We start from the raw sequence: 26542 nt of genomic DNA on the forward strand, positions 1-26542 counted from the left end.
GTATAGGCTTTTTTGTCATCCAAGCTTCTGATAATACTATCTTGGAAAGAGCATGGATAGTATTGTAATGCACCTTGGCTTCTCCACTGCACGGAGCTAGTTCATCTCTTTGGAGGAGCAGGCAGATGTGGTTGTAACGTTCCAGTGATGGGACTAGCAGGTTTACATGGATGTATTGTACGATTGGAACTTACACTTCTTTATATAATAAGAGCCAACACATTTTCACGCATATGTTGTTATTGTAGTTGGACTGTTTCGGTTGCCTTAATGATAGATGTTGTTTAACTTACGTATTTTTGTATGAACTTATTCATATGCAATTATATGAATCTTATTGCAAACGTGTTTTTGTTTTAACCATCACTTTGGATTGTCGACTGCTCTACTTTCCATCTTGTGATGCATCTTCGTTCGTTTGTTCCCTTCCCCACTGAGTACTGATACAGGTTGTCAAGGGGAAAACTCAACCCATCCCCATTTGTGTTAGAACCTCTCATGCACCTTCCTTGACTCACTACAACGGTCACACCCTTGCTACTGACAGAGTTATCTTACTTGCATCTGTGTGAAAACACGGTCAAGGCATTACCTTGCGACCCACTGATGGGACTCCTACACCAAATGGTCTGAGGTCTAATTGGGACTTCTTACCAGGGAGATCCCCTTGACATGTTGGAAGGTCTAGCACCATCAACATATATATAGATATATATGAAATGAAGTTTATATCAACACCTTTTTCTGTCAAGGCATTCTACAACCCAATTTGAGGGCGATGTGTGATTTCGTCTATGCTCAACATGGATTTGACACTTGTCCCTCTTAAAATAAATTTCAACCTAGATCCATCTAACTTTGGATCTATCATGTGCTAAGAGGGATCAAATCCCTTGAGGTGAAAACCTTCTTTTTGGAGTGTATAATTTGAGGAAATTTTTTCGCCTCGAGGGATTTGATCCCTCTTGGCACATGATAGACCTAGAGTTAGATGGATCTAGGTCCGTTCCAGCTGAGGGCATCAATGTCATTTTTTAGATTATCATTATTATGTATATGTTAGAGATAAACTACATACTTTCAAAATTTATATTATGTTTCTTTGCCTAACATGACCATATAATTATGTTCTTTAATTTAGTTTATGTTTCTTGCCTTGAATGGTTTGTACATCCATGTTTGGATGTTTTGAGTGGTTTGTATGTGATCGCTTTTAGATGCTTTGAGTGGTTTGTGTGTTTATGTGTTTGGATTTGGATGGTAATGTTTGTGAATGTTATAGTTTTTGTGTTATATTTCTCTATGTGTATGTAATTGTCTATTAGTAATTAGTTGGTGATGAAGAAAGACGACAATCTTGTCAATAGCTTGCAGGAGGATTGATATTGCACATTTATTTCATTTAATTTTAGGTGTCACAGTTTTTGACAACTAATTAATTATTAATATTGTCCCTCCAGGTATTACTAAATATATCTTGAAGAGTATTTTTAATTTTTAATTTGTTGAGTTACCTCAATCTATTGAGATGACAGATATTGTTGATAACTATAATTATGAAAAATGACGAAATAAAATTTTTGAATGCAAAGTGACAATGTAATAGTGTTGAATGGAAAAACATGTGAATAATTATAATGTAGTCAATTACAAATAGTCTTCATTGTGATCAATCTCAACTATTTTTATTGTCACCAGTGTTAGTTTTATCATATTTTCATATTGATTATATGAAAAGTGCAGTTGAAATCATAAACCATTCAAATCTTTAACTCGAGCTATTGTAGTAAACATCTTACCTTTTCTCCCTTGCTCTCCAATATTAATAGGTTGAATTACTATAACACAAAAATCAATGTGCATTGTCAATAATTTTTTGTGCTTACACTAAAATCAATGTGCATTGTTAATCCAATCACTTTAAAATTAATGTACCATCATACATCTAGTTACATCAAATCAGAAATCAACATCTACACTAAAATCAATGCATCTAATGCAAGAAATCAAATATGATTATAAAAAAAACATCTACACTGAAATCAATGCATTTAATGCAAGAAATCAAATAGGATTAGAAATCAACATCTACACGAAAATAAATGCATCTAGTGCAGACAATCAAATATAATTAAAAATCAACATCTACACTAAAATCAATACATCTAGTGCAAGCAATAAAATATAATTATAAATAAACATCTACACTAAAATCAATGGATCTAGTGCAAGTAATCAAATAGAATTAGTAAACATCTACATTAAAATCAATGCATCTAGTGCAAGCAATCAAATAGGATTAGATATTGCATTTACACTGAAATCAATGCATCTAGTGCAAGCATTCAAATATCATTAGAAATCAACATCTACATTGAAATTAGTGCATCTAATGTAGGAAATAAGATAGGATTATAAAACACCATCTACAATGAAATAAATGCATATAGTGCAAGAAATTAAATATGATTATAAATAACCATCTACACTAAAATCAATGCATATATTTTGAGAAGTCGCTTCCCTCTCTCCCCCCTTCATATATATATATATATATATATATATATATATATATATATATATATATATATATATATATATATATATGATGATGATGATGATGATGATGATGGTTAACGTCCACTGAGACCAAATTGGTCTATCGGACCTACAATTTTCTTAATTTTTATTTGTGTGGCTCCTCGTCTTTCTTGGTGAGATTGGTGTTGTAGCTTTCTTTTTTTTCTCTACGGTCTTCCAACTTCCTTTATCTTGCATCTCCTTCATCTCTTCTGGTTCTTGGGACATTGGTGTCTTAGCTTAGCGATCTATTGTGTTCGTTCTTTTGAAAATAGTCGGAGAAGAAGTTTGGTTTAGGAGATTTGCTTTGCTGTTAAATGGAGATTTATTTTCTGCGGTATTCGAATCCTCATAATTGTTGATTTGTTGGGGCGGGCTTTCTCCTTGCTTTTTTTGAGAGTTGTTTCTTTCTTCCCTGATTTCTTGTGACTCAGAGTTTTCTCTAGAATATTCTTCTTTGATGACAGTGTAGTGTTATTTTTGTGCTCCTTCCCACCATGTGGATCTATGGTGGTTTTTTCTAGCAAAATTTTTCTCAGAGGCTTTTGGGCAATTTTTGGCTAGATGCCCCGTCTCAAAGCACGATCGACATCTGAAGAGTACACTTTCATAATCAAGTTTCTGGTTCCACACATAGTCTTTACTTGTTAGGTTTATTTCAGCTGGGAATTCGGCGTTGAAATCCATTTCCACACAGATGCGTGCATAGGTGGTTCTGGCATATTCCTCTGTTTCTGGGCACCTGCAGTAAAATTTCCCAATTGCATTTCCAATGGCTTTTAGCGAGGAGAGATTCCAGAGATGCAAGGGTAGGCTTGGCAATCTCACCCAAACTGGTGCTGAGGTTATCACTGCTGTAGAGGGATCGAATGATGGGTTCCATGGCTTCATGAATAGGCCTGATTTTTCCCAAAACCAAGGGCCGGAATCTAGAATACATTGTCTGCTTTCAGGATTTTCAAAATCTACTATAAAGAAACCCCTAGCATAGGGGTAGATATTAATTTCATCAGAAATGACAGGCTTCCATACCTCCGAGATCCAATTGTGGAGTGCTATCAGCCGTGGCCAAAAACCATTGAACCGGCAAATTAGGGAACTTTCGGAGAACTTCAAAGCTTCATCGAGTGAGTCCTGGACTACTTGGATAGTGGGAGCTGGGGCTTCACTCACGATATGGGCAGGGGATTGCCCTTCAGAGGCGGATGAGCCACCAGTGATTTTTGCGAAGCTCGGAGCCATATTTTACTTGCCCGTAGAACCCAGCCGCAGACAAATAAAACAGAAGATAAGATTAGATCCAGATCTGGCCACAGAAAATTAGATTTAGCTGCCTAGATCTAGCCTCAGATCTAAGACCTAGCCGTGAAAAACATCAACCTGGTATAACCCTCAATCTGACATTGTTCGGCCATATAACTGTAATGGCCTCTTACTGCACAGTTCGAGAAGCGCCAGATCTATACCGCATATCTATAAACTGTAAATGCGAGCAGGCGCCAGATCTATACCGTAGATTCAATTCAATACCGCAGATCTATACTGAAAGCTAAAGAAAGATCTCTTCCCAATCGTGGGATAAGGTATTAATTTAATTTAGGATTCTTTTCATCATAAAAAACTATACCGAAAGCCGAGCAAGAATTTGCAGATCTATACCGAAAGCCTAGCAAGAATTTGCCGAGGAATGATATGGTTATCTGAAAAAGGGTAGAGACGGCAGAGCGTGTTCAAACTTCCCCGTTCTCAGTTTTCCAACCTGACATTGTTCGGCCAGAATGGCCTCTTACTGCACCCACGCACTGAGAGTTGGAGAAGCGCCAGATCTATACCGCAGATCGCTAGATATATATATATATATATATATATATATATATATATATATATATATATATATATATATATATATATATATATATATATATATATATATATATCCCTCCATCTCTCATTCTTTATCTCTTTATCTCACCCCCAAACATATACACACTCTCTCCATCTCTCCCTTGTCACTCCCTCTCTATATCTCCACTTCTCTCTCTCTATGTATTTCTTCTTCTCTCCCTCTCTCCCCCTTCTAACTCCGTCTCTTTGTCCCTCCATCTCTCCTCTCTCTCCCTCCCTCTCTCCTCCTCTCTCTCATCCTTACTCTATATCCATTTCTCTCCCCCCATCTCTCTCTCTCTCTCTCTCTCTCTCTCTCTCTCTCTCTCTTTGTTCCCTCCAACCCTATCACTTTCTCCCTTCCTCTCTCTTTATCTATCACTTCCTCTCTCCCCCTCCATCTTTGTGTCTCCCTCTCTCTCTCTTACCCTTCTCTCCCTCTCTCACTCCTCTCCTTCTCTCTCTCTTCATTCCTCCTCTCCCCTCTAATTTATTTTATCTCCTTCAGTGAAAGTAATCAAATAGGATTAGAAATCACCATATACACTAAAATCAATGAATCTAGTCTAAGAAATATTCATCCCTCTCTCCTCAATCCATCTATATCTATATCTCCCTCCATCTCTCCTTCTTTGTCTCTCTATCTCAGCCCCCCACCAAACACACATGCTCTCTCTCTCTCTCTCTCTCTCTCTCTCTCTCTCTCTCTCCATATTTATCTATCTCTCCCCCATCCATCTATATCTATATCTCCCTCCATCTCTCCTTCTTTGTCTCTCTATCTCACCCCCCCCCCCAAAAAAAAACACACATGCTCTCTCTCTCTCTCCATATTTATCTATATCTCCCTCTCTCTATCTCTCTCTTCTTCCCTCTCTTCACCTTCCATCTATATCTCTATCTCCCTTTGTCTCTCTTTTGTCTTTCTATATCAACCCCAAAACATACAAACTCTTTATCCATATATGCCCATCTCTTCCTCCCTCTTCCTCTCCCTCACTCTCTCTCTCTTCCCCTTCTCTCCCTCTCTCCCCCCTTCTATCTCTCTTCCCTCCTTCTCTCCTGTCTCCATCTCTCCCCATCTCCCTTATCACTCCCTCTCACTCTCTCCACCTTTCTCTCTATGTTTCTTCTTACCTTCCAAGCTCTTTTTCTCCCTTCCTCTCTCCTTCTCTCTCTCACATCCTCGCTCTCTTCCTTCCTCTCTCTCTCTCTCTCTCTCTCTCTCTCTCTCTCTCCCTCCCCTTATTTGTTTCTCTATCTCATCCCCAAGCATAAAAATTCTCTCTCCATCTCTTCTTTGTCACTCCCTCTCTCTCTCCACTTTTCTCTCTCTATGTCTTTCTTCTTCCCTCCCTTTCTCTCCTTCCAACTCCATCTCTCTATCCCTCCCTCTCTCCTCCTTTCTCTCACACCCTCTATCTCACTACCTCTATCACTCTGTCTTTGTTCTTCCCTCTCATATATATCTAGAGTTTATATATATATATATATATATATATATATATATATATATATATATATATATATATATATATATATATATATATATATATAAAGAAAAATTATATATATATATATATATATATATATATAATTAAATTTAACATTGTATTAATTAAAAATTATTAAGTTAAATAATATGAATATTAATCTTTCAATATTAATATTAGATTTAATGATTTTTTACATGGCATGATAACAAAATTTATAATAAAACTACATCAAATGAATATTTTTGAATATTACAACTTTGACGTGGAAATATTTATGTGTATAGAGATTTTAATATATCCATAGGATATGGTTTTCCTTTTAAAGATTCATTTTACAAATAATTAATTAAAAGAAATATTAAAAGATTTTACAGCAATATTTTGGATTCTTTGTATTGAATTAACCTTTTTACTTTGATTTAAGAAATGGTAGTGGCTTTAGTAAAGAGTAAAGATGTTTAAAATTTTACCCAATTTGGAATTTTGATGTGGTAGAAAAGTTTGTTGAAGGTAAATTTATGATCCATTCAAATTCAAAATATATAATAAAAGAACTATTAAAAGCATGAGATAATTTTATTGTAATTTTTTTATTTAAACACGTTAGATAATTGTATTGTAGTTTTTTTTGTAAGTCGACGATTTTTCATTAATCGAAAGGTATGTACAAGGATGTCAAAATGCATGTTGCCTCACCCCAACTAGGTTTGTTGACCAATGTTATAACCATACTACAAACAAAAAACAAAATAGCCAACTGGGAGACCCATAGCCATATAGGCCTTACATGCCAAAAAATAAAAAGAACTAACAAGACACCAGTTACCATAATTAGTCATTTAAAGTGATAAAGGTAGGATTATCTGGCTCCATCCCTAAAGAAGGAGGTGGGCAGTAGAGACAATGGACATGTTGTTCAAAGTGAGCAAGCCAGGATTCCAACTTCTCGATGTTCTCAGTCAAAATATTTTTCCCACGTTGGAAAACCACCATTCGTTCACAAAATTGGCACCAAAAGTATTGGAGTTGCTCTAACTTGTCCATAACGACCTCATGTTCTTATTTACGAACCTTTTCATGAGATTCCAAAGTAGCCAAGATGGACTAAAGCATCTCCAAATGCATTAGAGAGCTCCTAAGGAGACCAAAAGCTGCACGCCCCTTAGAGACCATGTGTCGCGTCCCACCACCCCACCTGCAAGCACTCGATCCTCGAACACGGCCTGATTTTCCACCCCTTCTTCTACCCCCACGGTCACCCTGCGATAGAGCCCTACTACCTTTTCCACCCGCAGGACTAGCTAATTGCCTTCTCCTTTCACCAACTTCACCACCCCCACTATCTTTACCATGCTTAGAAGCTATAAGATGACCCCTGCTAACACCAACAACTCTCACTCTGCCACCCCTGGTACCAACCGACACAGGCAATCATTCAAGAAAACTGGTCAAATCTGGCTCCAATCGCATAAGAGAACGCACGGAGCGAGGGAGATACTTCATCTTGGGAGCCTCTATTAGCACTAGAGACCTGCATCGATCCCCGACTGACTTCCACCACCTCCAAGGCAGCCTCAATACCATGCCCCATTCAACAAGAAGCACTAATAGCCAGTCGACCACCACCATTAGCCCAACACTCCACTCCTTTGCCAAGAGAAGCGGAGTTACACCACCGTTCCATTATCCTGCACCCTAATTCACCACGCAATGGCTACAGACCTTAGCCAAAGCTACCTGAAAACCTCTCACCAGGAGAACCCAACAGTGAACCAACGAACTATCCACAAGAAAAACAAAACACTCCGACTCCCAGAAGCCCAAGCGATGCTAGAGTCACCAAACTTCCTCAATGATAATTCTACGACCAAAAGCACCCAGACAGGAGAACCAAGCAAAGCCAAAGCTAGAGAACTCAATTATGGCCAATGTTAGAAACCCACACCGAGTGCAATTAACATCTACAGGACACCAAGTATCGTTGGCCACAACACCATCCACAACACATAAAGGGTTAACCCAACACCACCTAGAATGCCAAAGTACATAACTACCCAGGCCCAAAAGATAAAATCCCAAAACCAATCAATTCTCCACCTGACCAACCAGCTAAACAAACCGAGAAAAGGTAGAATTCACCCAAAATGGCAAGATTATGATTATTATCTTACAAAACCCGTAGAAGAAGGAACATCAGATGTAAGCGCACCACCATACCTGCACAACCCAGGAAATCAGAGCCACAGACCAATTCCAAACCCATTGAAATCCAATAGCACTCCCAATGTGGCGTAACCCACATTAAATAACCACCAGCATATGGATGCCATGGATCCCTTTAATCCTTCTTGCGTAGGCGAGGAATGAAAGTTCACACGAGCGGACTCAGTAGCATTAACCGTTGCCTTATGGGAATGTAATATGTCTGTCCTCCACCACCTTTGCCTTATGCCAAGATTCATACATCAACCGCCGAAGAGTGACAGTGGTTCTCCACCCCCGTCGGGGATATTCTAGTTTTTTTTTTTTTATCTATATGGTTATTTTCATTTTTTTTGGGTCAACATCAATTTTTTCTATTTCATTATTTATTATTTATTGGAGAGACGAACATAAACATTATTTAGATTTCTATTTTTTTTATGTTGGCCGACATTAGCTAAAATTTAACTTTGAGCATGGACATACATACACATCGGAGTCATACTGGGTTGTAGAGTGCGCCTCTTAACGCAATAAAATGTCGGTTGTAATAAAAAACAATGGATCCAAGAGAAATGCTAATAAAAAATAAAAATGAATATGCTTGTTTAATTGGTTAGTTTTAATTAAAAGCATTATAAAACATCATCAATCTCAACCTTATAACCTAATGTAGTAAAAATATTTCACTTAGCATGAGTCATAGGATTTGTAGTTGATGTAGTAAAAATATTCAACTTATTCTCCATGTCTACATGGTGTAATAGAATTTTGATATCAACTTTAAGAATAAATAAAGTAATTAGAAATTAACAAATTTATATACATATCAACTTCATTTCTCATACATATGCAAAAAAAAATATTTAAAAAAATAATGTTATATAATAAAATATTCAAATTATTAATATTATAATAATAGAAAGATTAAAAAAAAAAAAAATTGATTTAGTTTTTAATATAAAATTAATATACCATATTTAACTTATTCATAATAATAAAAAAATACAATATAATTTATCAATAAAATATTTTAATATATAATAATTTTCAGATATACTAAAAATATATTTAAAAAACAAAAAACAAACAAACAAACCAACTTTCCCAACAATACGATGGACCCCATTTCACACTATAAATAATTTATATATTAAAAATGGGTTAACCTTGTTTTTATAACAATATATTTTATATACTAAAAATGGGTTAACCTTGTTTTTATAACAATATGTTACATAAATAAATGGCTTGAAAATGTTTTTTATAAAAAAAAATATTAAAATGAAAAATACTTTAATTTTATATAATAAAATATTTAAATTATTAATATTATAATAATAAAAAATAATTAATTAATTTAATTTTTAACATAAATTAATATACAATATTTAAAATTATTCCTAATTAAAAAATACAATAGAATTTATTAATAAAATATTTTAATATATAATAATATTAAGCTATACTAAAAATATATTTTAAGAAAAAACCTTCCCAACAATACGACCGACCCAAGTGCACACCATAAATCATTTATATACTAAAAATGGGTTGACATTGTTTTTATTATTATACAGAGGATTCGAAACTAGAGATATTATGGGGTTGCATGTTTTAAAATAAAGGGTATATTTTTTAGTGGGGGAGCTAATTTTTGCTGAACAATTACAATAATCTCTGCTGAACAATCACAATATATCATATATAGCCGAAGCTATATCCCAAAGTGAATATGGCCAAAGCAAGCAGATTTCATCATACAATATCACAGAAGCAGCGAGCAGAATACAAACACAAACATTAAAACACATCGAAACACATACCTCATCATTGAATGAAATACTGCATCACCCAAGTGCACACCATAAATCATTTATATACTAAAAATGGGTTGACATTGTTTTTATTATTATACATAGGATTCCAAACCAGAGATATTATGAGGTTGCATGTTTTAAAATAAAGGGTATATTTTTTTCCAGTGGGGGAGCGAATGCACGGTGAACAATCACAATAATCCTTGCTGAACAATCACAATATATCATATATAGCCGAAGCGATATCCCCAAAGCCAATATGGCCAAAGCAAGCAGATTTCATCATACAATATCGCAAAAGCGAGCAGAGATATTATGAGATTGCATGTTTTAAAATAAAGGGAAATATTATGAGGTTGCATGTTTTAAAATAAAGGGTATATTATTTTCCAGTGTCCCCCTGAACAATCACAATAATCCTTGATGAACAATCACAATATATCATATATCGCCGAAGCGATATCCCCAAAACGAATATGGCCAAAGCAAGCAGATTTCATCATTCAATATCACAGAAGCTAGCAGAATACGTCAAACACAAACATGAAAACACATAGGAACACATACCTCATTATTGAATGAAACACTGCAACAACAGCGCGCCGCACCGGCAAGAATCGATCCTGACTGAGGAGTACGACAGCCTACCGCCCCACGCATGCACTCACGTGCAAAATAAATTGTATATTATGTTTATAAGTTATCACGTTAAAATTCCTACATGAAGAGAGTACTATAATAGGTAACACATGTGGCAGTGTAAATTGGTTTAAATATTAAGTCGATCCTGAAGAGAATCTTATAATACGTGACATATGGCAGTGATCAATAACATGGGAAAGGCAGAAACAAAGAATGAATAACATAATACTTACCAATGTTAAGAGGAGAAAACCATAGATACCAAATTCGGCCGTATTGTCAAAAAAAATTCGGAAATTCAACAGTTCGATTCGATTTGCGAATTAAAACGGCGCATTTGATATTTGAGTTCAAGATATTAGATTCCGAGCATCCCATTTACAGTTAATGGCATAAGATTAACGTCAATAAATGATAATGGTAGATGTAGTTTTATGCAACAAGAAATTTACAAGAAATGAAATATTTAGAAACTTATGATAATTATAAAATTGTATAAATTATTTGAGTAAATAGAAAATTTTGTTTTTTTCAAAATGGATTTTTTTATTGAAATTTAGTAATTGATATTCTAAGTATATATTTTTAAAAAATATTTACAAATATTTAATATATTATTTCATTATCAATCTAAAATACTTGATAATATAAAATTTAGATGGTTTATTGTAATGTGGAATATTTTGGAAATTCACTCTATATTAATTATCATATAATTTATGGTGTAGCAATACAAAAATTCTTAAAACCTATTATCATACTTGCTATTTTAAATGTAAAACTGAAAATCTAATATATAATTTTATGTGCAAATCCAAATAATTTTAAAACATTTTTTTATCATTTTCAATATTATAAATTATACCTTTGAATGATTTAAAACATTGGAAAAATGATATATTTAAATATATGTAAGAGATATATTGCCGAATTTTAAAATTTGGTAACTATGTTTTAAATCATAGATACAATAGTATGATTCGGTTCTGCTGCGAATTCGGAAATTGCAATTCGGTACGGTATTTTTTTAAATAATTTGTTTTTATATTAAAAAAAATTATAATGAATTGTAAATGGTAGGTTGAAAATATTACAATTAGGATGGAATTAGGGAATAATTTTTTATGTTAAAAAAAAATTATAATAAAGTGTAAATTGTAGGTTAAGAATAAGATTACAATTAGGATGGAATTTGGTAAAGTGTTTTTAATAATATAAAATTTAATATTTAAAAATAGAAATTTCTATATTATTTAATTTTATAAAAAATATTTTTAATATAACATTTAATATTTAAATAGAAATTTCTTTATTATTCAAAACATTAAAAGTATAAATTTCCAATTTAAGAAAAAAAATATAGTTACCATCTAAAATTGTTAATAAAAATTTTAATACTTATATAGAAATTTCTACATTACTCAAAACATTAAAAACATAATATTCAATATTAAAAAATTACAGTTACGATCTAATTTGGTAAGGATTTTTTTTAATAAAAAATTAAATATTTAAAGATTAAAAATAGAATTTTCTATATTAAAAAAATAGTAAATAGTAAACTGCATATTTAAAAAATTACAGTGTAAAAAACAATAAATGTTATATTAAAATATTGTAGAAAATAGTAAGTTTATACTAGTTAAAAATAATAATTTCTTATAACAAAGAATAATAATTGTTTTTTTATAAATATTTATAAAATATATAATCTCCTTTTTTTCTATTTGAATTTCATACTTCTCTTCTTTCCCGTAGTAAAGAAATGGAAACCATGAATTAAAGTTTGGGTGTGCTTCTATCTACACTCTAAACAACTCTTTGAAAAATCTACAAAGAGACATTTAGGTTGTTTTAGTTATTAATTAATAATGTTATCATTTTTAAGGCTTATATTAAAATTTAGGATTTGATTGAGTGATTTTTGTAAAATATATTGTAATTATAGATTTTTTTTTTAATTCTAAAAATAATTTAATTTTGGAAGATCTATATTTCCGAATTTTTTCTGTATTGTATTTTTTGTAGTCGAATTTTTTCGAATATTTGGTAACTATGGTTTATTGTAATGTGGAATATTTTGGAAATTCACTCTATATTAATTATCATATAATTTATGGTGTAGCAATACAAAAATTCTTAAAACCTATTATCATACTTGCTATTTTAAATGTAAAACTAAAAGTCTAATATATAATTTTATGTGCAAATCCAAATAATTTTAAAACATTTTTTTATCATTTTCAATATTATAAATTATACCTTTGAATGATTTAAAACATTGGAAAAATGATATATTTAAATATATGTAAGAGATATATTGCCGAATTTTAAAATTTGGTAACTATGTTTTAAATCATAGATACAATAGTATGATTCGGTTCCGCTGCAAATTCGGAAATTGCAATTCGGTACGGTATTTTTTTAAAATAATTTGTTTTTATATTAAAAAAATTATAATGAATTGTAAATGGTAGGTTGAAAATATTACAATTAGGATGGAATTAGGGAATAATTTTTTTATGTTAAAAAAAATTATAATAAAGTGTAAATTGTAGGTTAAGAATAATATTACAATTATGATGGAATTTGGTAAAGTGTTTTTAATAATATAAAATTTAATATTTAAAAATAGAAATTTCTATATTATTTAATTTTATAAAAAATATTTTTAATATAAAATTTAATATTTAAATAGAAATTTCTTTATTATTCAAAACATTAAAAGTATAAATTTCCAATTTAGGAAAAAAAATGTAGTTACCATCTAAAATTGTTAATAAAAAGTTTAATACTTAAATAGAAATTTCTACATTACTCAAAACATTAAAAACATAATATTCAATATTAAAAAATTACAGTTACGATCTAATTTGGTAAGGATTTTTGTTAATAAAAAATTAAATATTTAAAGATTAAAAATAGAATTTTCTATATTAAAAAATATAGTAAATAGTAAATTGCATATTAAAAAAATTACAGTGTAAAAAACAATAAATTTTATATTAAAATATTGTAGAAAATAGTAAGTTTATACTAGTTAAAAATAATAATTTCTTATAACAAAGAATAATAATTTTTTTTCCTATTTTTGTTTATAAAATATATAATCTCCGTTTTTTTTATTTGAATTTCATACTTCTCTTCTTTCCCATAGTAAAGAAATGGAAACCATGAATTAAAGTTTGGGTGTGCTTCTATCTGCACTCTAAACAACTCTTTGAAAAATCTACAAAGAGACATTTAGGTTGTTTTAGTTATTAATTAATAATGTTATCATTTTTAAGCCTTATATTAAAACTTAGGATTTGATTGACTGATTTTTGTAAAATATATTGTAATTATAGATTTTTTTTTAATTCTAAAAATAATTTAATTTTGGAAGATCTATATTTCCGAATTTTTTCTGTATTGTATTTTTTGTAGTCGAATTTTTTCTGAATCGAATTCGAATTCTATTCGAATTCAAATTTGGTAACTATGGCACAAATTGTGAGGTCAAATACCCAACAAAATTTCAGGAGTCCCAACACTTTCCAAAGAGTCACAGAATATGATTTAAAATGGCTATCTTCTTTTTCATTCAAGATTCTGTGTGTGCTCTTAATTTTAAATAGTTTCACATTATGCTGCTAGAGTCATATCTTAAAACTCTTGATCTCAGCCATGATGTATGAGAATCCTAGAGTCATATCTTAAAACTCTTGATCTCAGCCATGATGTATGAGAATCCTATCTGGCAAATTTAGCCATGGAGAGTGCAGAAATAGTCTCATAACTTCAACCATAGTTACCAAATTCGGCCGTATTGCCGAAAAGAAATCGGAAATTCGACAGTTCGATTCGATTTGCGAATTAAAACGGCAATTCGAGTTCGGATTCGGTAAAATGCATTTGATATTTGAGTTCAAGATATTAGATTCTTCGCAGATTTTTAATAATAGTTACAAATTCGAGCATTCCATTTACTGTTAATGGCATACGATTAACGTTAATAAATGATAATGGTAGATGTAGTTTTATGCAACAAGAAATTTACAAGAAATGAAATATTTAGAAACTTATGATAATTATAAAATTGTATAAATTATTTGAGTAAATAGAAAATTTTGTTTTTTTCAAAATGGATTTTTTATTGAAATTTAGTAATTGATATTCTAAGTATATATTTTTAAAAAATATTTACAAATATTTAATATATTATTTCATTATCAATCTAAAATACTTGATAATATAAAATTTAGATGGTTTATTGTAATGTGGAATATTTTGGAAATTCACTCTATATTAATTATCATATAATTTATGGTGTAGCAATACAAAAATTCTTAAAACCTATTATCATACTTGCTATTTTAAATGTAAAACTAAAAGTCTAATATATAATTTTATGTGCAAATCCAAATAATTTTAAAACATTTTTTTTATCATTTTCAATATTATAAATTATACCTTTGAATGATTTAAAACATTGGAAAAATGATATATTTAAATATATGTAAGAGATATATTGCGGAATTTTAAAATTTGGTAATTATGTTTTAAATCAAACTATGTTTTAAATCATAGATACAATAGTATGATTCGGTTCGACTGCAAATTCGGAAATTGCAATTCGGTACGCTATTTTTTTAAAATAATTTGTTTTTATATTAAAAAAATTATAATGAATTGTAAATGGTAGGTTGAAAATATTACAATTAGGATGGAATTAGGATGGAATTAGGGAATAATTTTTTTATGTTAAAAAAAAATTATAATAAAGTGTAAATTGTAGGTTAAGAATAAGATTACAATTAGGATGGAATTTGGTAAAGTGTTTTTAATAATATAAAATTTGATATTTAAAAATAGAAATTTCTATATCATTTAATTTTATAAAAAATATTTTTAATATAAAATTTAATATTTAAATAGAAATTTCTTTATTATTCAAAACATTAAAAGTATAAATTTCCAATTTAAGAAAAAAAAATGTAGTTACCATCTAAAATTGTTAATAAAAAGTTTAATACTTAAATAGAAATTTCTACATTACTCAAAACATTAAAAACACAATATTCAATATTAAAAAATTACAGTTACGATCTAATTTGGTAAGGATTTTTGTTAATAAAAAATTAAATATTTAAAGATTAAAAATAGAATTTTCTATATTAAAAAATATAGTAAATAGTAAATTGCATATTAAAAAAATTACAGTTGTAAAAAACAATAAATTTTATATTAAAATATTGTAGAAAATAGTAAGTTTATACTAGTTAAAAATAATAATTTCTTATAACAAAGAATAATAATTTTTTTTTTATAAATATTTATAAAATATATAATCTCCTTTTTTTCTATTTGAATTTCATACTTCTCTTCTTTCCCATAGTAAAGAAATCGAAACCATGAATTAAAGTTTGGGTGTGCTTCTATCTACACTCTAAACAACTCTTTGAAAAATCTACAAAGAGACATTTAGGTTGTTTTAGTTATTAATTAATAATGTTATCATTTTAAGTCTTATATTAAAATTTAGGATTTGATTGAATGATTTTTGTAAAATATATTGTAATTATAGATTTTTTTTTTAATTCTAAAAATAATTTAATTTTGGAAGATCTATATTTCCGAATTTTTTCTGTATTGTATTTTTTGTAGTCGAATTTTTTCCATACCGAATCAAATTCGAATTTGGTAACTATGGAGAAAACGAGACCACACTATAACACTACTCGATTAGAAATGCTTAAAGGTGGTAAAATTTGTGAAGTGAAATACCCAAAAAAAAAAAAAAATCAGGAGTCCCAAACACTTTCCAAAGAGTCACAAAATATGATTTAAAAGGGCTATCTTCTTTTTCATTCAAGATTCTGTGTGCTCTTAATTTTAAATAGTTTCACATTATGCTGGTAAAGTCATATCTTAAAACTATTGATCTCAGCCCTGACGTAGCCATGACGTATGAGAATCCTCTCTGGCAAATTTAGCCATGGAGAGTGCAGAAATAGTCTCATAACTTCAACCGTGCTGTTTGCATCAAAGCTTTTTCTTGTACAATAAATGCAAATTGCAGTTTATTCTGGATTTAGAGTTCTAGTGTTTAGAAATGGAATCTATTTGCCATAATCTCATTTTTGTTCTTGAAGTATAAACAGTGATATCTATCTATATATATAATCAAATCAGAACAGTGATATATATCCTATCCAATCCCATCAAAATAATTCAAGTTGTTGGAGAAGCACAAGGTAGAGAGTTGTTAGAAGTAAGAAATAAGAGCCCAAGCTTCACAAGCAGAATGAGCAGTAATATCAGTGATATCTTCAACGTTCAATCATCTCAATTTGGAGGAGAAGAAGATGCGAGTACAGATGATAAGTATGATGTGAGTACAGAAGAAGAGGCTGTGCATTGGGCAGCCATAGAAAAGCTTCCAAGTTATAAGAGAATGAGAACATCAATACTGAAGGAATATAAATATGATGCAGAGGGTGGCCAGGTCATAAATAGCCGTGTTGTGGATGCGGGTCACCTCACGCCTCAGGAGAGGCACCTGCTCATTGAGAGGCTGATCACTGACACAGAGCAGGATAATGAAAAGTTTTTCAGAAAGATCAGGAATAGAATGGACAGGTAATAATATAATTTGGTTATTTATTGAAAAAAAAAATAGATGGTTGAGTAATTGGAGATTTTTATAGTTAATAATATTGTTAGAGATTTCCCAAATAACATTGTCTAATATGTGTAATCTATCTAAATTTTGAATAAAGACTCAATCCATGGTTAGTAACCACATAAAACCATATACAGAACTTTTTGACTGTTTAAGGATCACTTTGCAGGCCTGGAATCTTGTTTTACATTGTTATAAACGGAACTTAAGTGCCTGGAATCTTGTTTTACATTGTTATAAACGGAACTTATGGAAACCAGATATTCTATTTTGAAAATAAATGTTATAGGGATATAAAAGGTCACACTTCATGAACTGGTGTTGTTGTTTGATGTGCAGGGTGGGTATAGAGTTACCCACTGTGGAAGTAAGATACAAAGATTTGAATGTGGATGCTCAATGTCACATTGGTAGCAGAGCTCTTCCAACACTTTGGAATGTTACCAGAAATATTTTGGATGTGAGGGGACTGATTTGTTCATTTTCTTTGCATATACTAAATTTGGTACATGTGATTTTCCAGGGCATGAACTAGATGTTTAGTCTTAGAGCTTATAGCTTTCTATATGCAATGGTAGGGTGTGATAACACTTTACTTTCCTGTATTGATTTGATTTGTGTAATCACGTTGCTGTGTTGGTAATTTTATTTTGAATTTTGAATTGCAGGGTATGCTGGAGATCATGCATCTTTCCCCATCTGAGAAGACCAAATTTACCATATTGAAAGATGCCAGTGGTTTAATCAAACCTTCAAGGTGAGAGAATGTTAAACAAATTCAATGTTTTTATTGCATTTTCAATAAGCAAAGATATAATATATTTTTGAATTTTGATGATTTTGAAAATTGAATTCGTATTTCTGGTAATTTTTTAAAAATATAATTTTATTTCAGATCTAAAATTTTTGTACCAAATCCTAGAGATTAATCAAAAAAAAATTTATATCTATATAATTTTATTTCATTAATATTAAGCCACATATCTGTCACAATTTTTCAAAAATATAATTTTATTTAATTTTTCAAAAATATAATTTTATTTCATTAACTTTACTCGACAAAGGGTTAATGTCTTGATTGCATTTTCAATGAGCATAGATATAATTTACACTTTAATTTTGATGGCCCGGATTCCTGAACGTTGAATTCATGTTTCTGGCATTTTTTTAAAAATACAATTTTATTTCATTAACAGTACGTGACAAAGGTTGAAATCTTTATAGTGACATGTAAGAGAATCTTACAGTGTCACTTTTATTTTATTTATTTCTTTTAATAAATTAATATAAATATTATTTCTTTTTAAATTAGTGATGGGTTATTTATTAATATTTATTTTTAATAAATTAATATCATAATTTAAATATTATTTTTCAAAAACTAATATTTGTTTTAGTAAATTAATTTAAATATTATTCTTTGTTAACTAGTCATTTAATATAGGGGAGAGCGCGACACTGTAAGAGTTAGGGTTTCAAGAATAAGGTTTCAAGAATATTCATGTGTTGAATGCCATGGAGGGGCGCAAAGGAGGGAGTTCCACTCCCTCCTACAGCCAAGCAGTAGCCAGTGGAGAAACCGTTGGAGACAGCTAGAGGTCTTTCAGGAGAAGGGAAGAGGAACATTGACGAGGCACACGATTTGACCAATTCAAGGGAGGACAACAGATTAAAAGAAAATGAGGAAGAGGACAAGAAAAAGGAAGCAGAAAACAAAATGCAAAAGGGCCCATGTAAGCCTAAGGCTGAGGTCACACCTAGAGTAGTTTTAAATGATCCTGCACTGCAGGTGCAGGATCACATGCGGACCTATGCTATCATTTGTAAATTCATGGGACTATGGCCCACTAAGAAGGCACTATAGGCGTGGATTAAATACCACTGGAAACCTAAAGGAGGCATAGACCTACATCTTGGATCAAAAGGTTTCTTCACGGTAGTCTTCACAAATATAGAGGACAAAGACAGGGTGTTTGAAGGAGGGCCCTATTTCTATGCAGCTGCAGGCCTTTATATGCAGCCTTGGATGATGAATTTTGTACCAGAATGCGAGACTTTCACTTCGGTCCTAGTCTGGGTAAGACTCTATTCCCTACCTCTAGATTACTAGCAAACTGAATCTTTATCTGCAATAGGAAATAAATTAGGGCGTTTTGTCAAAGCATCTGAGGCAACCAGAAGGGGAAAATACACTTCCTTCGCCCGAATATGTGTGGAGATGGACCTCTCTGGAGCTCTACCGGATGAGGTCATCATGGAAGTCTTTGACGAAGAATGGGTGCAAACAGTGGATTATGAACATATTCTTTTCAGAAGTCGAAGGTGCCATGAACATGGGCACCTATTTAGAGATTTCCCTCTTAGTAAAATAGAGACCAAAAGTAAAGCTACAGTGAAAGACACTGAAAGCTTTCACAAAATGGGATATAGAGGAAAGGGGGGTAAAAGGGGGCCAAAGAGAAATCAAACAGAGGGGCAACAAGCCAGTCCGAACAGGTTCCAAGTATTAGAAGAAGAGGAAGAGACAACAAAGGTAGATCAGGAAATGGAGGGAAGCCTGGGGGATAAAGATAAGGAAGAAAATAGTGTGAAAACACAGGATACTCATAAACAGAAGGGGACTATGCTGAACAACGAGGAACTGGAAATGGACTACGAAATGACCCCGAGTGAGATGGAAATGGAGGATCATGAACTGCAAGATATTCTTGACAGAGAACACCTAGATCTTGAAGGATTCTTGAAATAGGGGACCATGGGAGGGGTGGACTCATTACCTCAAGAAGAGTTTAACAGAGTGCAGCAGTTGTTCCTATGGAGAACTCAGACTAACGAGCTAGAAGGACAAAGACACACCGAAAGGTAGGGAAAAAAGGGGGTGAAAATTATGAAAACCACACTAGGACTAGCTCTCAGGAATCCAGGAAAGAAAAGGGGCAGAAAAAAACTAAATGAGTTATTGATGGAATGTGGAAAACTAATGATAGATTCAGGTAAGATGAAAGATCTAACCAGCTACTCCTTTACAAATCTTTCATAATGAAGTTAACATCTTGGAATATCAGAGGTCTAGGAAGTAAAAGGAAACAAAGGATACTCAACAATAGAATGAAACAAGAAGCTCTGGACATGATCTTTATCCAGGAAACTAAATGTTCCATTCAAAAAATAAAGGAAATACACAGTAAATGGCTCAATAAATATGAGTTTCTAGAAGTCAAAGAAGAAAAAACAGCAGGAGGTATCCTTACTCTTTGGAACCCCCAAAATATTGGCATAATAGATGCTGAGGCATCAAGGAATTATTTATCAGTGGTTATTCAGCCTGTGGGAGACAGGGAGATGTATTTAATTACAAATGTTTATGGCCCTCAAAGACCTAATGATAAACTCAGGCTTCTAGATTCTCTTGTGGAACTAAGAGATAGATACACAGGAATACCATGGATAATGGGTGGGGACTTTAACATGATCAAATCCCTTACGGAGAAAAAAGGTGGGACCAGAACTTTAAGCAAAGACTATAGAATTTCAGAATTTTCTAGATAACATGAAGCTAGTTGACACAGATACGAGTAATGGCCTCTTTACATGGAACAATAAGAGAGGAGGAGAGTCTCAAGTAGCCTCAAAGTTAGACAGATTCCTTATCTCAGAGGACCTCATGCTCATAGGCATGGATATGGCAATAATAATTCTCCCCTTCAGTGGCTCGGACCATTTCCCTGTCCAACTTGAGGTTCAGGGCATTGGCACCCCCAAGAACAGACCTTTTAGATTTGAGAATATCTGGCTCACCCACCCATATTTTCTCAGCAACATTGCAAAATGGTGGACAGAGGATCTACAGATTCAGGGTACGAGAATGTTTCTACTACACAAATGACTGAAACATATCAAGCTCAGACTCAAATATTGGAATAAGAATGAGTTTGGCAATATTTTTGAAGTGAAAAAAGTTGTCGAAGATAAAATGCAGGAACTCAATCAGGCCCTTATAACAAATGGCTTTTACAAGGCAAGGAATAATCAATCCACCAAGCTTCATCAGGACTAGGAGAACTTATGTAAGCAAGAGGATATATTTTGGAGACAAAAATCAAGATTTCAATGGTTAAAAGAAGGGGAGAGAAACACAAGGTTTTTCCACAGATCTATAATGGAGAACAGGTTGCATCATAGGATCTCAACGATTAAGGACTCCAAAGGTCAATTACTCAATACCCATGAAGACATAGAAGCTGTGTTGGTTCAACACTTTCGAAGTATTGCAGAGGAGACCATCATAGATAGAGCTCACTTTATCAGGGACTTCACTAAGCACATTCCTAAGCTAGTAACAAGAGAAGATAATTACAATCTCAATAGGCCGGTGAATGAAGAGGAGGTTAGTGATGTTATCAAAGAAATGTAGAATGGAAAAGAGCCTGGCCCTGATGGTTTCAATGTCGATTTCTTTAAAGCTTGCTAGAACATTGTCAAGCAAGATATTCTGAATGTCATGGAGGACTCCAGGATGAGTAGAACCATTCTGAAGGTGCTCAATACTTCCTTCATCTCTCTGATCCCCAAACAGGACAATGCTCTGACTCCAGACAGATTCAGACCCATAGCTTTGTGCAATGTGGTGTACAAGATAATATCCAAAGTAATTGCCAATAGACTCAAACCCCTTCTTCCCACTCTGGTTTCTGTGGAGCAAACAGGTTATGTGGAGGGCAGACAAATCCTCAATAACATCATCCAAGCGCATGAGGTGGTTCATTCATTGTTAAGTAATAGGAAGGCAGGAATGATTATGCAATTGGACCTTGCCAAAGCTTATGACAAGTTGAATTGGACCTACATCAGGAAGGTCCTTCTAGCCTTTGGATTTGACCACAACTGGGTAAGGTGGGTTATGGCCCTGGTGACTTCATCTAGTTTTTCAATTCTGGTTAATGGTTCTCCATCTAAGACTTTTAAACCTTCAAGAGGCCTCAGGCAGGGAGATCCTCTCTCCCCCTTTCTCTTCATCCTTATGATGGAAGGACTTGGTCGATCTATCAAGCATGCTAAAGAAGTGGGTACTATCTAGGGTCTCAGACTCTCCGAGACTGGACAGGCTTTGACCCATCAGCAATTTGTAGATGACACCATGCTTTAGGGCATCCCCACGGTAAAAGAGGCGCTAGCTTATAAACGAATCCTGAGTGACTTTGCCATGGCAGTGGGTACAGAGGTAAGCCTCTCCAAGTCTAAGATTTTCTTCTTTAACACTAATATTGCTATTTAGCAGAATATCTCCAGAATTTTGGACTTTCAAAGAGATGTGCTACCTTTCAAATACCTGGGAGTTCCACTAACTGACAAACCTCTGCACAAGAGTATTTGGGAGCTAATGATTACCAAGATGCAGGACAAGACCTGGAAATGGATAATTAGATCTTTGAACTTGGTAGGCCGACTGGTGCTTACAAAAGGTGTCCTTCAATCAATCCCCATCTTCATGCTTTCAACCCTTCCAGCTCCAAAAGGAGTCTTACATCAATTTAGAATCATTCAAAGAGACTTTCTTTGGGGTAAGGGGGAGGAGAAAAAGAAATGGGCCTTGGTTGCCTAGGATACTATTTGCAGACCTAAAAACAACGAAGGTCTTGTTCTAGATGATCTAGAAGTGCTAAACAAAGTTTTAGGGGAAAAATTATGGTGGAGATGGGTAAAAGATCCAGAGGCTCAGTGGGCTTGTATTTGGAAAGAAAAATACACTAGCAATTGGCAAAACAGTGACCTCATAAGGATGTCTGGCAACATAAAAGGCTCCTACATCTGGAATAAAGTGTGGGAGAATAGAAGCATAGTTCAAAAAAATAGTTTCTGGGAAATCAGAGCGGGAGATCTAGCATTGTTTTGGGAGGATAAATGGCAACAAGAACCTCTACTACTAAGAGAGGACTTTGTGGATCTCAAGAATGACACTGACACCAAAGGGCTACTTAGGGTAAAAGATTTTTGGGATCAGACAAGTAATGAAGGAAAATGGCGTACCTGGAAGAATATGGATTACAGGGATGACAGCCCCTTGAAAGCAAAAGCTGATGCACTTCTAACAATGTTGGACCAAAGGAAAATACTGGTTTCAGAGGATCATGACCAACTTAGATGGGGCAATAATAATGAAGGCACCTTTAATCTTAAGGAGGCAAAGCGCTTAATCCTGGAGCTGGATTCTAATGAACCGGATAGGGTTTGGCAGAACCTATGGAGGCACCAAGGATGGATGAAAACCAAACTTTTCATGTGGCTGGTACATCATAAGAAAATTATTACTTGGGAGAACATTCGAAAGAGGGGTGTGCTAGGACCATCTAGATGCCAACTTTGTGAGTCTAAAGAGGAAACGATGGAGCACCTACTCAATACCTACATTTTCACCTCCAACTTGTGGGATGCTTTTGCCTTCATTTTCAAAAAGACAGACAGGGATAGAGGGAGCATCACCAATACCCTTAATAACTGGAGAGGAAACTTATTTGATTATGAAATAGTCAGCAAAGCTTGGGCTTTAACTCCAAGCTTCATAATATGGAATGTCTAGAAAGAAAGGAACAACAGAATCTTCAAAAACAAAAAAAGTTCCTACCATAGCATCATGGCTCAGATCAAGGAGACGGTGGGAACTTTAATGCAAGCTTACCTAAAAAATCCCCCTTCAGAAGCTGATATGCAGATACTTCTTCAGTTGGGAATGCAGGGGCTTATTCCTCAGGGCATGGACACGAAGGTAAAGAAAATGGTCACTAAGAAAGACTTCTGGCATCCTCCCCCTCAAGGTTTTATGAAATTCAACATAGATGGAGCCTCAAAAGGCAATCCAGGTATTGCTGGTTATGGTGGGGTGTTAAGGGATGAAAACGGGTGCATCCATTTTATTTATCATTGCCATCTAGGAAGAGCCACAAACAATATGGCAAAGCTTATAGAACTAGAACAATGTTTAGAAATCCTAAAGCAGGACAATCTTCAGAACATCATAATTGAAGTTGACTCTAAGCTAATCATCAATTCGGTCAAGAGAATATGTTGTGGGTCGACACCGAAAAAGGTCTCAAGACACTGGAGGTTACTTCAGGTCTTTCAAAGGATACAGTTCCACCTTCTGCACTTGAGAACCGTAAGTTTCACTCATGTGCGAAGAACGGCCAATAAATTGGCGGATATTCTAGCTAATAAAGGGGCTCTTTGCACCAAAAGCAGTGTCAAGTTTAGATGGCAAGAGATGCCGCAAGGTAGTTTGAGGGAGAATTATCTCAATCAGGCGAATGAGGACAGTACGCTATACCAAAATAGAGTTGGTCATTAGCCACAGAAACTGGGTCCAATATGAAGTGGTGTTTCAGAGATGATTTTGCAATGGGGATACAGGTCTCTGCTAGCTTTCTCAGCCCAGGAAAGCGTGATCACAGGGGTCTTAGTTGGAATTTGCATGACAGAAAGCGTTTCTCGGATGCTCGGACGGTGAATATCAAGGGTGGTAAGAAGATTTCCTTCTTCCTTGGAATCAAGTGAATGAGGAGTGGGGGTGATGTGAAGGACCAGAGTCTCGGCTTTCTCAGACGACGTGAAACCCTCTGCATTACTACCCATGATGGCAATACTAGCCATGGGGTGGTTTACGGTTTATCGCGTGCCCTTAGAGCCGAGAGCGGTTTCTCTGAGTTGAACGCAATTCCACTCACCACTCTACATGTGGCCACGGTAGGTGAGAGAATACTTCCCTCATCGGGTGGTAATTCTCGGAGCTTTTATTCATGCGATATGATCCTCCACCATTGGATCTGGTGAGGATTATCAACGGCCATGATATGACGTGCAGGTTGGTGGGTCTGGGTCTTGAAGGGTGTCCGGGCGGGCCACTCACGCTTTGCTTTTTTCTCTCCGCGGAACTAAAATTCTGTTTAGCTGGGGGGAATTTCTTTTTCGAATCCGGGTTAGTTTTGCTCTGTTGTATGGGTATCTGGTTACTTCGACCTTTGGATTAGGGAGTAAAACCCTAGGCTAAATGGTTTAGCCTTTGGTTGTTTGTATTATATGTAAATTTCTCTTTTTTTGGTTATTTGAAATAGAAGGCTCGACTCTTGCATTAGCAAAAAAAACTAGTCATTTAATATAACGATTATTTATTAATATTTTTAATAAAATAATATAATTATTTAAATATTATTTTTCAAAAACTAGCGATTTAATATAGTCGTTATCTATTAATATTTTTAATAAATTAATAAAATAATATCATTATATAAATATTATTTGTCAAAAACTAGCCCTTTAATATAGCCATTACTTAATAATATTTGTTTTGAATATATTAATAAATTAATATCATAATTTAAATATTATTGTTAAAATATAACCGTTACTTAGAAATTATGCCTCTACATTGCTCTCTATTTAAGCTTTTGCCATGGTCTGCCTCTTCATCTGGTCCTGGTGATGAATCACACTTGTTGGTTCAAAACAAGTCGGCCAAAAAAAAGAAAATCACTTATGTGATTTCTACCAAAAGGCTTTGGTTAATTCATTATGGATCACTAAAAATTGAATACAGAAAACTTATTTTTGTTATTATTATTGAATAATTGGAATATATTTTTAAAAAGTTTATATATATATATATATATATATATATATAGATATATATATATATATATATATAGATATATATATATATATATATATATAGATATATATATATCTATATATATATATATATATATATATATATATATATATATATATATATATAATTATAATTATAACATAATAGTAACTAGTACAACCACATTAATAAATGTGGTTGATATAAATGGTAGGTTTAAATTTAATATATGCTATATTATAAACTTAATATGCTAAATTAATATATTAGTTTCTGTAATCAGGCTTCTATGATCCATAATGAATTAAGCAAAGCCTTCTGGTAGAAATCACATAAGAGAAATTTTTGGCCGACGCGTTTTGAACCGATTGAATGATAAGTTGAGTTGATATATTAGTATATCAAACTTTAAGATTAATATCAAAAACTCTAACATTATAAAGTTAATGATCCGGATTTAAACAGGAACGCAACAAATTACAGAGATAACCATATACACAAAGATGCAGCGGAAATAATACTTCATTTCATTAATGGAAAATACTGAAATATGCTTACAAACAGAAATGGCAATAAACTAGCTAGGGCGATGGTAGCTTATCTCTGAGAAGAGATG

At 33.0% G+C, this 26542-nt stretch overlaps 1 protein-coding gene across 1 annotated transcript in view; it reads left to right on the top strand.

Annotated features, from left to right (window-relative positions):
- The first annotated feature begins 16910 nt into the window (after positions 1-16910).
- Positions 16911-26542, top strand: part of LOC149231506 (pleiotropic drug resistance protein 3-like) — a 148762-nt gene continuing 139130 nt past the window's right edge. Inside the window, exons 1-3 of the mRNA XM_089381656.1 lie at positions 16911-17245; positions 17628-17748; positions 17957-18045. Of these exons, the coding sequence (XP_089237782.1) occupies positions 16911-17245; positions 17628-17748; positions 17957-18045 (545 nt within the window). The remainder of the gene's footprint in view (positions 17246-17627; positions 17749-17956; positions 18046-26542) is intronic.

Source organism: Pinus tabuliformis, chromosome J (assembly GCF_031772625.1).
Source record: "Pinus tabuliformis cultivar Carrire ecotype Pingquan chromosome J, CPIR1, whole genome shotgun sequence".
NCBI classification, from domain to species: domain Eukaryota; kingdom Viridiplantae; phylum Streptophyta; class Pinopsida; order Pinales; family Pinaceae; genus Pinus; species Pinus tabuliformis.